Raw genomic sequence first — 12,586 nt, 5'->3', positions numbered from 1 at the left:
GTGCTGGCAGAATGTGATCTGGGTGAGGAGGCCCATAAGAAAGTGATAGTCTATATCAAAATAATCTTCTATGCCTGAGTACACTGACTGTAAATAGTATTTCAGTAAATCAAGATAAAAGAATATATGGTCAAATTCTATGCCTACAACTTTTAAGAGTTGCCCTTCATAATTGTAGGAAATAACACTTATATATTCAAATAACACATGGCTCAATTCAACTAAAAACTCAACAATTGGCTGGGTGTGGTGGCTCACACCTACGGTCCCAGCACTTTGGGAGGCCGAGGTGAGTAGATCACCCGAAATCAAGAGTTCAAGACCAGCCTGGCCAAAATGGCGAAACCCCGTCTCTACTAAAAATATGCAAAAATTAGGCCAGGTGCAGTGACTCATGCCTGTAATCCCAGCACTTTGGGAGGCCCAGGTGGGCTGATCACACAGTCAGGAGATCGAGACCATCCTGGCTAACATGGTGAAACCCTGTCTCTACTAAAAATACAAAAAATTAGCCAGGCATGGTGGCGGGCGCCTGTAGTCCCAGCTACTTGGGAGGCTGAGGCAGGAGAATGGCGTGAACCTGGGAGGTGGAGCTTGCAGTGAGCCGAGATCATGCCACTGCACTCCAGCCTGGGTGACAGAGTGAGACTCCGTCTCAAAAAAAAAAAAAAAAAAAAAAAGGAAAAATTAGCCAGGTGCAGTGGTGCGCACCTGTAACCCCAGCTACTGGGGAGGCTGAGGCAGGAGAATTCCTTACACCTGGGAGGCGGAAGTTGCATTCAGCCAAGATCACACCACTGCACTCCAGCCTAGGCAACAGAGAGAGACTTTGTAAAAAAAAACCCCAAAAAAGCAAAAACAAACAAATAAGCAAAAAACTCTACAATTATTTCTCAAAAGACTAGAATGTGGAAAAGTTTTATTCCATTTAGTGTTGCTATAACGGAATTCTGAGGTTTTGTAATTTACAAAGAAAAGAGGTTTATTTGGCTCACAATTGTGGTGACTGGAAAGTTTAAGAGCATGGCACTGGCATCTGCTTGGCTTCTGGTGAGGGCCATGTCCTACGTTACAATGTGGCAGAGAAGCAGAAAAGTGAGCAGGCATGTCCAAAGAGACAAAACATGAGAAGAATCTTGCTTTACAACAACCCACTTTTGCCATAATGAATCCAATTTCAGAAGAGTAAGAACTCACTCCTGTGAAATGACATTAACCTATTAATGAGGGTGGTGCCCCCATGATCTGATCACCTCCCTCTAGGTTCCAACTTTCCACACTGCCACACTGGAAATCAAATTTTACCATGAGTTTTGATGGAGACAAACCACATCCAAACCATAGCAAATGCTTTTAGTTTGAACCACAAAAATGACTGAAAAAAGTAAAATAGCTTCACTTCTAGAAATTTATTTTTATTTGCAAAACTGTTTACTTTGTTATAATTTCCAATTTTCTAGAGATTTACCTCATCCTAGAATAAAAGCTAACATTGACAACCATTATCATTAGATAATTCTAACAGCTGAAACCAGGGGTTGTTAATTCGTTTTTAAACAATAATACTAATTTACTAAACCCAGGGTGCTGGATTTAAATGTGCTCAGTAGAAGATTTGAAATAATTGTTCTTGCTCTCTATGTGAGAGTCATGATAATTGTTAAACATCTATGATTAAACACTTCAAAGAAAGGTGCCGTTTTTCTGCTAACTGCTGCATTATTAAAGGGTTTGCTTCTTTACATCAGAGATTCTGTTAGAAAAAGGGGTTAAGTTGGGGTCCTCAATCAGCTCTGTAACAAATGTGTGTTCAACTAGGGCATAAACTTCACTTATGAAAATATGAAAAAGCCAACAAAAACTCCTTTGTACTCTTTTTAAAAAATCAACTTTTAAATATAAAGAAATATGTGTCCCTTTATTTGCTACTACAGTTCTAACACACAGGAAGTGAGGGCCTCTGTGATGTAATTACCCATGGACCTATAATATCTTGCCTTTGTAGATTAACCGAAATGAAGTAATGGAAATGAGAAAAACAACAGCAGAGAATTTCATGTGATCGAATGTATTTCTTAGAAAACCAAGTACAGTTTATAAACATAAGCAGAGTAATAGTCTTGTAATCTAAAATTTTAAATCCAAAATCAAAGGAGAAATTGATAAAATCTAGTTTCATGCAAAGCACTGCTCATCATCACCATTTGGGGAAAATACACACACACATGCACACACGCGTGCAGGCTTGATTTGACGCATACACAAATGGTTAAGTTGGGAAAGATGAAACTTTGTAAACTGTTCTCTAGAAATATATTTATTCATGCAAACATGTCTAAGTCACTCTACATATTTTTATACAACATAAGATTGTTTATGATCTTATGACCATTTTTGTTTATTTTTATTTTTTTGCCAGAGAGGGCTTTCAGTAAATGTTTTATTTAGAACATTCTTTGAAAAATTTGAAGTGCAAAGCCACAAAAAGCAATGGATTTAAATATATAATGCATAGTAGAGTTAGGATTATCACACTAGCTCTTTTTAAATCTCACTGCTGTTAGTAGTTTCTTTTAATTCTTCCATCACTAATTCCTGTTGGGGTTTTTCAGCACTTTTCCTATAAAGCAAGTTTTCCCCATGAGGGTTTTGAAATGTAGATTCCTGGACAAGCTGATTAGATGTGTTTATGAGCACATGGCTTTTAGCTTTTAGGGCATAAGCTTCCATAGGCCTTGCTCTTTTTTGGCAGAGGTGGAGCTGGAAGGCTTCTTGGAAACCACGGCGGAAATTCTCGTTGAAGAAACCATAAATGATGGGATTGACACTGCTGTTGCCGAATGCCAGCCAGTGTGCGAAAGGGTAGATGTAGATGTTGATGATCTGCAGTTCATTTGGAGAAAGGTCAGCGTAGTCTGAGAGCATCATTAGAGTCCACAGGGGCAGCCATGAGAGAATAAAAAGCAGGGCCACAATCAGGAGCATCTTAATGACCTTCTGCTTCTTCCTGGACACCACGTGCCACTGCTCCTGGTTCTGCCTGCCTGTGTGAGGAACTGCAGCCCTGAAGAGTGAAATTCCAATCCTTCCATACATGATGACAATGAGGGAGAGGGGAGCCAGGTAGATGTTGGCAAACAGCACAGTGGTGTAGATCTTCCTCATTTCCTGATTTGGCCAGTCTTCCCGGCACCAGTAGACTGGACTGGTTTTATTCTGGGAGTTGAGTCTCACTCGGTAATATTTTTCTTCTTGCACATGTAACATTACTGCAGATGGAGACATAATGGTGATGGCTAGGACCCAGATGATCATAATAATGACAAACGCTGTCTTGATAGTGAGCTTTGGTTTAAAAGGGTAGACCACACACCGGAACCTGCAATTAAACACAAATATAAATGAGGCACTGCTTCATCACTTCTGACCAAGTCATACACCAAATTTATTTATGTAGTTACGGGCCTCTCACCCCACAGTCCCCTCAAAAATATAGAAAGTTACCATTTGTAGTAGAAAGGCACGCATTGTCATTTTCTGTAATTGATAAGAGACACATTTTAATTCAAAATTTGAACAAATGGAGTATAGCAGACACCGTTAATAATAAAAAGTAATAAAGAATATGAATGCCTAAAACAGTTTCAGACTCTGTTCCATTAATTTGCATGGACCGTCTCTTTAAGCCTCCTTGCTTAAAAGATAGGAAAACAGACTTGGAAATGTAAAAATCTTACCAATAATTACACAGGATTTTAACACAAGCAGTTTGGCTTCAGAGCTCAAACTCAACCTCTACAGTGTCCTCTTTAGATGGGTAGCTCTTAGGCTGTGGTAGACTGCTGATCTGTAGCAATCAATGAACCTTTCATCCCTCAGGCTCTTGTGTGGTCCCCTACGCATTATCTGTGTAACTTGCTTTGACCAATAGGATATTAGCAAACATGATGCAAGCAGAAGCTTTTTATACACTTGCATGTGGGGCAGGTCCTTCTGGAATGCTTCCTCTTAAAATCCAGACTTCAATTTCCAAGAAGCTTGAATTAGATGAAAGGCATGTAGAGAAAGATTCTGGGAGATAAGAGCTTAGCCATTTTGGATGTTCCAGCCCCAGTTTAGCTCCCAGAATAATGCTGCAACATGAGTGATTCCAGTTATAACACATGGAGCAGGAGGGTGAACAAAGAGGTGCCCAATTAACCCACAAAATCATGAGATGTAATAAACCAATATTGTTTGAAGCCACTAAGTGTTTTGCTGATTTGCTTTACAGCTGTAAAAATCTGAGAGTATTCATTATGAGTTCTGATTATGAGCCTTCCTAACATTCTATGTCCACTGGTGAGTACAAAAATTCAGCATCAGTATGTAGAGTAAGCCTGATTCATTTTACTATGATTTTGATATTGTGGATCTTGTTATTATTATTGAATTTCATTATGTTAATCAAAAGATAATCACACTATTATGCAACTGTGTAACATTTTATATTTTTTCAAAGTAACTATTACCTATTTAATCTTCTTTGATTTTTATGACTCCATAAAACTGAAATGTTATGAAAATTGTTACATTCCAGATCTGTAGATAAGAAAATGTAGAGCTTTAAGTGGCTGAGCAGCAACTCCAAATTAACTTGTCTAACTTATCTTCATAGAATGACTAGTTAGCCTGGGCTTTGACTGTTCTGTTGTCATTCTTTATAACTCCTTCATGTGTAAGATCTTCTCTCTTCAACTTCAAGCGTTCTTCCGGTCTTCTAATCCGAGAATCCTCCCATTCACCTGCCGTGAAATTATGGGTAATTTCATAGACACAAACGTATGTATTTTGCTCTTTTTGAATACCTACTAATAGGGTTTTGGATATTATTGTTCAATTTACTTATTAAACAAATATATAAGTACATATATTTATATAGGAGATAAATTTTAACTCAAAATTTGAATAAATGGAGTATAGCAGACACTATTAACAATAAAAGTAATAATGAACAAATATAAAAGTACATATGTTTATCTGTACATATATGTATTTATATATTTGTATTTATAACAAATATATGTATTTATATATTTATATTTATAACAAATATATGTACTTACATATTTGTTTAATAAATGTACATATATGAGTATATATACTTATATATTTGTAAATATACATATATATATGTTTGTGTGTATATATTCAGGAAGGCAAAGATGAATAAGATAGAGAATAGTCCCTGATGAGAAAGTCAATGGAAATATAAAAATATTAAAAACTGTATAATAATTACTAAAATTCTGCTAAAACGTTTGGACTTCATTTAAAGAGCAATGGGGATTCATTGAAGGATTTACATTGTAAAAGGCAGGATCATTTTTACAATTTAAGAAGCTTATTTGGGCTGCTATGAGAAAAAAATAAATTGGAGGTTGGCTTCCTGAGCCCGAAGGCCAGTTAGAAAACAATCTCAGTATTCCAAGTGGCAAAGGACAGTGGCCTGGTTCAGAACTAGTTAGCACTCAGAAATAATAGAATTTGGAGAGTGACAGCAAAGTTGACAGAAAGAAGATTCAAGGATAAAGCTCAGGTTTTTTGTTTGAATTGAGTGAGTGGTCCTGCCTTTCACTGATTTGGGGAGCATGAAAAAAACAGCTGCCTTTTATTTTGTTTGTGTATGGTGTGGGGCTTGGAATAATGAGTTCAGCTCTGGGCATGTTTGATTTAAGGTGCCTTTTGTTGAATGTGCAGTTGAAGTTGTACAGTAGGTGCTTTGGAATGTAACTGTAAAATTCAGGCAAAGGATTCAGTCAGGAGAAATCAGCTTGGGAATTTTTTTAGTTTGGCTTCCTGCAAAAGCTAGCCCTGAAAAAAAAAGCATTTGAGTGCAAGTGCAAGAAATAAAGATGTGGTAGTTTTAAAACATTTCCAAGTTCTTTGACATTGCTTCCAAATTCTATTCCCTTTTCCTTGGCTAAGGATTGATGACTCAATCTCATGAATAGAATGCAACAAAAATGATACCACATCATGATTTTTGCTGGTACTCTCTTCTGGGACACAAACCGTCAGAGCCCTGAACTGACATATAAGAAGTCCAGGTACCTTCAAGTAGCCTTGCTGGAGAGCCCATTTGGAGAGACCAATAGAGACAAAGCTCTCTTAGGCCCCACATATTCAAGTTCTCCCTGGACTAGGTACCAACATGAGAGTGAAAGAAGGTTCAGCCCTAACCTTGAAGCTGCTCCACCTGACATCAAGTAGAACAGAGACAAGCTGTACTTTCTAAATCTGTACATATCACAGATTCATGACATAATAAATATTGCTGTCATTTTAACTCACTAAGTGGTTTGATTTGGGGGTCGTTCATTATATATCAATAGATCACTGAAAGTATAGAGAAGTCATTCATTAATGGGAAGGTAGGTAGCGAGGGTTGTGAATCAAACCATTTGTTTCAGAATTATGCAACCCAAGAGGAGAGAATGGTGAGTACATCAACTCTCATGAGATTTTAGTTGAGGGCTACTTCTAGGGGTATTAATTATCTGACATTTCTTGTCTGTTCTGCTTAGGAACTGAGACTTTGCACAATTTGGATTTGAGATACAGAGATGAAGATACTGGCAGTTGGATGTAAGACAGAACCCACTGAAAGTTTAAGAGATCTGGCAGAGCACTGAGAGTCTCTGCTACAAAAGTGTGATGGCTAATTTAATCTATCGACTTGACTGGGCCACCGGGTGCTGAGATCGAATCTTATTTCTGGATGCGCCTATAAAAGTGTTTCTGGATAAAATTACCATCTTGATCAGTGGATTCAGTAAAGTGGATTGCCCTCCCAGTGTGGGTAGGCATCATCCAGTCATCTGAGGGCCTGAGTAGAACAAGAAGTGGAGGAAGGAGGAATTTGCCCCCTTTTTTCCCTGGCTCATTGCTTGAGCTAGGACATCTCATATCATATTCTCCTGCCCACAGGATGCAATTTACACAATGGCTATCCCTAGTTCTCAGGCTTTGGAACTTGGACTGAATAATATCACTGGCTTTCTGAGGTCTCCAATTTACAGGCAGCATATTCTGAGATTTCTCAGTTTTCATAATTATGAGTCAATTTCTCATAATAAATCTCTCTCTTTGTGGACAAATGTACCACTTCACCTGCCTTGTTCCAGCTGAACTACCTCTCTGCATTTCTCTGAACAAGTGCCTCCTATTTCAATGCCATAAGTATATACTTGTCTTAAAGGATGCCCTTTTCCCAGTTTCTTCTAAGGGTAAATTTCTGACTCCTCAAGGAATCAGAAGGTCTCACTTCCTTTGTGAATCCACTACTGCCTGTCCTAATAGGTAGAATTGATTATTATCTCTTTTGCATAGCTGTCAAACACTGGTCACCTATTAGAAAGCATTATTTGTAAATATTTGTTAATGACTTTGCCTGCTCCGCCAGATTGTAGCCTTCCTGAGGCAGCACTTCTAATTTGTTTTAGATGTTACCAACCCAGCCCAGTATCTGGCACATCATAAATGCTCAACAACATGTGTGAATGAATGAATGGATGAATGATTTTCAATCTTAAAATCTAGATAAAATTTCAGATTTATTTTAGCTCATTTGCATTTCTGCTGTTAGAAATGTCTATATTGCAGTGTGAAAAATAGGGAAATTTTACCATCTCCAATTATTTATTTTTAAAGTATGGAAAATTCAATAGTTTCATTTTCTTATTACTGAAACTTTAGTAGGTATGTTGCTCTTAAAGAGGTAGATATTCTCAGGTTCCGTTCCAAAATGGCCAGATAGGAACAGCTCTGGTCTGCAGCTCCCAGAGTGATAGATGCAGAAGATGGGTTATTTCTGCATTTCCACCTGAGGTACCTGGTTCATCTCACTGGGACTGGTTGGACAGTGAGTGCAGCCCACAGAGGGTGAGCCAAAGCAGGATGGGGTATCACCTCAGCTGGGAAGCACAAGGGGTCGGGGAATTTCCCTTTCCTAGCCAAGGGAAGCCATGACAGACTGTACCTGGAAAATCGGGACACCCTCGCCCAATGACAGGATCAAATTCAAATATAACGCTATTAACCTTAAATGTAAATGTGATAAATGCTCCAATTAAAAGACACAAACTGGCAAATTGGATAGAGTCAAGACCCATCACTGTGCCGTATTCAGGAGACTCATCTCACATGCAGAGACACACATAGAATCAAAAGAAAGGGATGGAGGAAGATCTACCAAGTAAATGGAAAGCAAAAAAAGGCAGGGGTTGCAACCCTTGTCTCTGATAAAACAGACGTTAAACTAACAAAAATCAAAAGAGACAAAGAAGGCCATTGCATAATGGTAAAGGGATCAATTCAACAAGAAGAAATAACGATCCTAAATATATATGCACCCAATACAGGAGCACTCAGATTCATAAAGCAAGTCCTTAGAGACCTATAAATAGACTTAGACTCCCACACAATAATAATGGGAGACTTTAACACCCCACTGTCAATATTAGACAGATCAATGAGACAGAATGTTAACAATGATATCCAAGACTTGAACTCAGCTCCCAACAAGTGGACCTAATAGACGCCTATAGAACTCTCCACCCCAAATCAACAGCATATACATTCTTCTTAGCACCACATCACACTTACTCCAAAATTGACCACATAGTTGGAAGTAAAGCACTCCTCAGCAAATGTAAAAGAACAGAAATCACAACAAACTGTCACTCAGACCACAGTGCAATCAAATTAGAACTCAGGATTAAGAAACTCACTCAAAACAGCACAACCATATGGAAGCTGAACAACCTGCTCCTGAATGACTACTGGGTAAATAATGAAATGAAGGAAGAAATAAAGATGTTCTTTGAAATCAATGAGGACAAAGACACAACATACCAGAATCTCTGGGACACATTTAAAGCATTGTGTAGAGGGAAATTTATAGCACTAAATGCCTACAAGAGAACGCAGGAAAGATCTAAAATCCACACCCTAACATCACAATTAAAAGGACTAGAGGAGCAAGAGCAAACAAATTCAAAAGCTAGCAGAAGGGAAGAACTAACTAAGATCAGAGCAGAATTGAAGGAGATAGAGACACAAAAAACCCTTAAAAAAATTAATGAATCCAGGAGCTGGGTTTTTTTTAAAGACCAACAAAATTGATAGACCACTAGCAACACTAATAAAGGAGAAAAGAGAGAAGAATCAAATAGACGCAATAAAAATGATAAAGGTCATATCACCACTGATCCCACAGAAATACAAACTACTATCAGAGAATACTATAAACACCTCAATGCAAATAAACTAGAAAATCTAGAAGAAATGGAAAAATTCCTGCACACGTACACCCTCCCAAGATTAAACCAAGAAGTTGAATCTCTGAATAGACCAATAACAGGCTCTGAAATTGAGGCAACAATTAACAGCTTACCAACCAAAAAAAGTCCAGGACCAGATGAATTCACAGCTGAATTCTACCAGAGGTACAAAGAGGAGCTGGTACTATACCTTCTGAAACTATTCCAATCAATAGAAAAAGAGGGAATCCTCTTTAACTCATTTTATGAGGCCAGCATCATCCTGATACCAAAGCCTGGTAGAGACACCCCCCCCCCCCCCAAAAAAAGAGAATTTTAGACCAATATCCCTGATGAACATCGATCCGGAAATCCTCAATGAAATACTGGCAAATAGAATCCAGCAGCACACCAAAAAGCTTATCCACCATGATCAAGTCTGCTTCATCCCTGGGATGCAAGCCTGGTTCAACATATGCAAATCAATAAATGTAATCCATCACATGAACAGAACCGATGACAAACACCACATGATTATCTCAACAGATGCAGAAAAGGCCTTTGACAAAATTCAACAGCCCTTCATGCTAAAAACTCTCAATAAACTAGGTATTGATGGAATGTATCTCAAAATAATAAGAGCTATTTTTTGACAAACCCACAGCCAATATTATACTGAATGGGCAAAAACTGAAAGCATTCCCTTTGAAAACTGGCACAAGTCAGGGACGACCTCTCTCACCACTCCTATTCAACATAGTTTTGGAAGTTCTGGCCAAAGCAATCAGGCAACAGAAAGCAATAAAGTGTATTCAATTACGAAAGGAGGAAGTCAAATCGTTCCTGTTTGCAGATGACGTGATTGTATATTTAGAAAACCCCATAATCTCAGCCCAAAATCTCCTTAAGCTGATAAGCAACTTGAGCAAAGTCTCAGGATACAAAATCAATGTGCAAAAATCACAAGCATTCCTATACACCAATAACAGACAAACAGAGAGCCAAATCATGAGTGAACTCCCATTCACAATTGCTACAAAGAGAATAAAATACCTAGGAATCCAACTTACAAGGGATGTGAAGGACCTCTTCAAGGATAACTACAAACCACTGCTCAACGAAATAAAAGAGGACACAAACAAACGGAAGAACATTCATGCTCATGGATAGAAAGAATAAATATCGTGAAAATGACCATACCGCCCAAGGTAATTTACAGATTCAATGCCATCTCCATCAAGCTACCATTGACTTTCTTCACAGAATTGGAAAAATCTACTTTAAAGTTCATATGGAACTAAAAAAGAGCCCGCATTGCCAAGACAATCCTAAGCCAAAAGAAACAAGCTGTAGGCATCATGCTACCCAACTTCAAACTATACTACAAGGCTATAGTAACCAAAACAGCATGGTAGTGGTATCAAAACAGAGAGATAGACCAATGGAACAGAACAGAGGCCTCAGAAATAACACCACACATCTACATCCATCTGATTTTTGACAAACCTGACGAAAACAAGCAATGGGGAAAGGATTCCCTATTTAATAAATGGTGCTGGGAAAACTGGCTAGCCATATGTGGAAAGCTGAAACTGGATCCTTTCCTTATACCTCATACAAAAATTAATTCAAGATGGATTAAAGACTTAAATGTTAGACCTGAAACCATAAAAACCCTTGAAGAAAACCTAAGCAATACCATTCAGGACATAGGCATGGGCAAGGACTTCATGACCAAAACAACAAAAGCAATGGCAACAAAAGCCAAAATAGACAAATGAGATCTAATTAAGCTAAAGAACTTCTGCACAGCAAAAGAAACTACCATCAGAGTGAACAGACAACCTACAGAATGGGAGAAAATTTTTGCAATCTACCCATCTGACAAAGGGCTAATATCCAGAATCTACAAAGAACTTAAACAAATTTACAAGAAAAAAACAAACAACCCCATCAAAAATTGGGCAAAGTATATGAACAGACACCTCTCAAAAGAAGACATTTGTGCAGCCAACAGATATATGAAAAAATGCTCATCATCACTGGTCATCAGAGAAATGCAAATCACAACCACAATGAGATACCATCTCACACCAGTTAGAAAGGTCATCATTAAAAAGTCAGGAAACAACAGATGCTGGAGAGGGTGTGCAGAAATTGGAACACTTTTACACTGTTGGTGGGAGTAAACTAGTTCAGTCACTGGGGAAGACAGTGTGACGATTCCTCAAGGACCTAGAATTAGAAATACCATTTGACCCAGCAATCCCATTAGTAGGTATATACCCAAAGGATTATAAAGCATGCTACTATAAAGACACATGCACACGTATGTTTATTGTGGCACTATTCACAATAGCAAAGACTTGGAACCAACCAAAATATCCTTCAATGATATACTGGATTAAGAAAATTGTGGCACATATATGCCATGGAATACTATGCAGCCATAAAAAAGGATAAGTTCATGTCCTTTACAGGGACATGGATGCAGCTGGAAACCATCATTCTCAGCTAACTATCACAAGGACAGAAAACCAAACACCACATGTTCTCACTCATAGGTGGGAATAGAACAATGAGAACACTTGGACACACGGCAGGGAACATCACACACCAGGGCCTGCCATTGGGTGGGGGGCAGGGGCAGGGATAACATTAGGAGAAATACCTAATGTAAATGACGAGTTGATGGGTGCAGCACACCAACATGGCACATGTATACATATGGAAGAAACCTGCACGTTGTGCACATGTACCCTAGAACTTAAAGTATAATAATTTAAAAAGAGAGGTAGATATTGTGAATACAATTTGAAAAGATATGTCCAAATTTAGTAGGTTATATATTTTTCTGGTATACTAGTTGCAGACATGCCCATTTTTCTGGATTCAGAGTTTGGTGCAGACTTACCTATCTACAGCAATTGCAACCAACGTAAAGACTGAAGCTGCGACAGATATTCCCTGGACCAATCCACTGATCTTGCACATCATGTTTCCAAATGGCCATCCTGAAAGGAAAATGAAACAGTCTTTCAAAAGATCATATTTTCAAAATCTCACTGAAAATGAAAATAGACAGTTGTGGAAACGAGACTAATGTAACTGTTTTCTACATGATAGGCAGAGAAAAATCAATGTTTCTCAGTATTTCCCCTAATATCTCCAGAGCTCTGCTTTTCAGTACACTAACAATAACGTCAAAACTTACATAGTAGTTATCACATTCCAGGCACTATAAGTGGTCTCTGTCTATTAACATATCTAATCCTCACAACAGG

At 38.2% G+C, this 12,586-nt stretch overlaps 1 protein-coding gene across 2 annotated transcripts in view; it reads right to left on the bottom strand.

The window, feature by feature from the left end:
• Window positions 1–2,052: 2,052 nt before the first annotated feature.
• Window positions 2,053–12,586, bottom strand: part of NPFFR2 (neuropeptide FF receptor 2) — a 114,326-nt gene continuing 103,792 nt past the window's right edge. For both annotated transcript variants that reach the window (XM_004038797.4, XM_055384560.2), the window contains exons 3-4: window positions 12,217–12,316; window positions 2,053–3,379 (exon numbers count right to left, since the gene is read on the bottom strand). In XM_004038797.4, the coding sequence (XP_004038845.3) occupies window positions 2,545–3,379; window positions 12,217–12,316 (935 nt within the window). In that variant the 3' untranslated portion in view covers window positions 2,053–2,544. The remainder of the gene's footprint in view (window positions 3,380–12,216; window positions 12,317–12,586) is intronic.

Source organism: Gorilla gorilla, chromosome 3 (genome assembly GCF_029281585.2).
Source record: "Gorilla gorilla gorilla isolate KB3781 chromosome 3, NHGRI_mGorGor1-v2.1_pri, whole genome shotgun sequence".
Classification (NCBI taxonomy): Eukaryota; Metazoa; Chordata; class Mammalia; order Primates; family Hominidae; genus Gorilla; species Gorilla gorilla.
The sequence above is the reverse complement of the archived record's forward strand: the minus strand, read 5'-3'. Positions and strand labels throughout refer to the sequence as shown.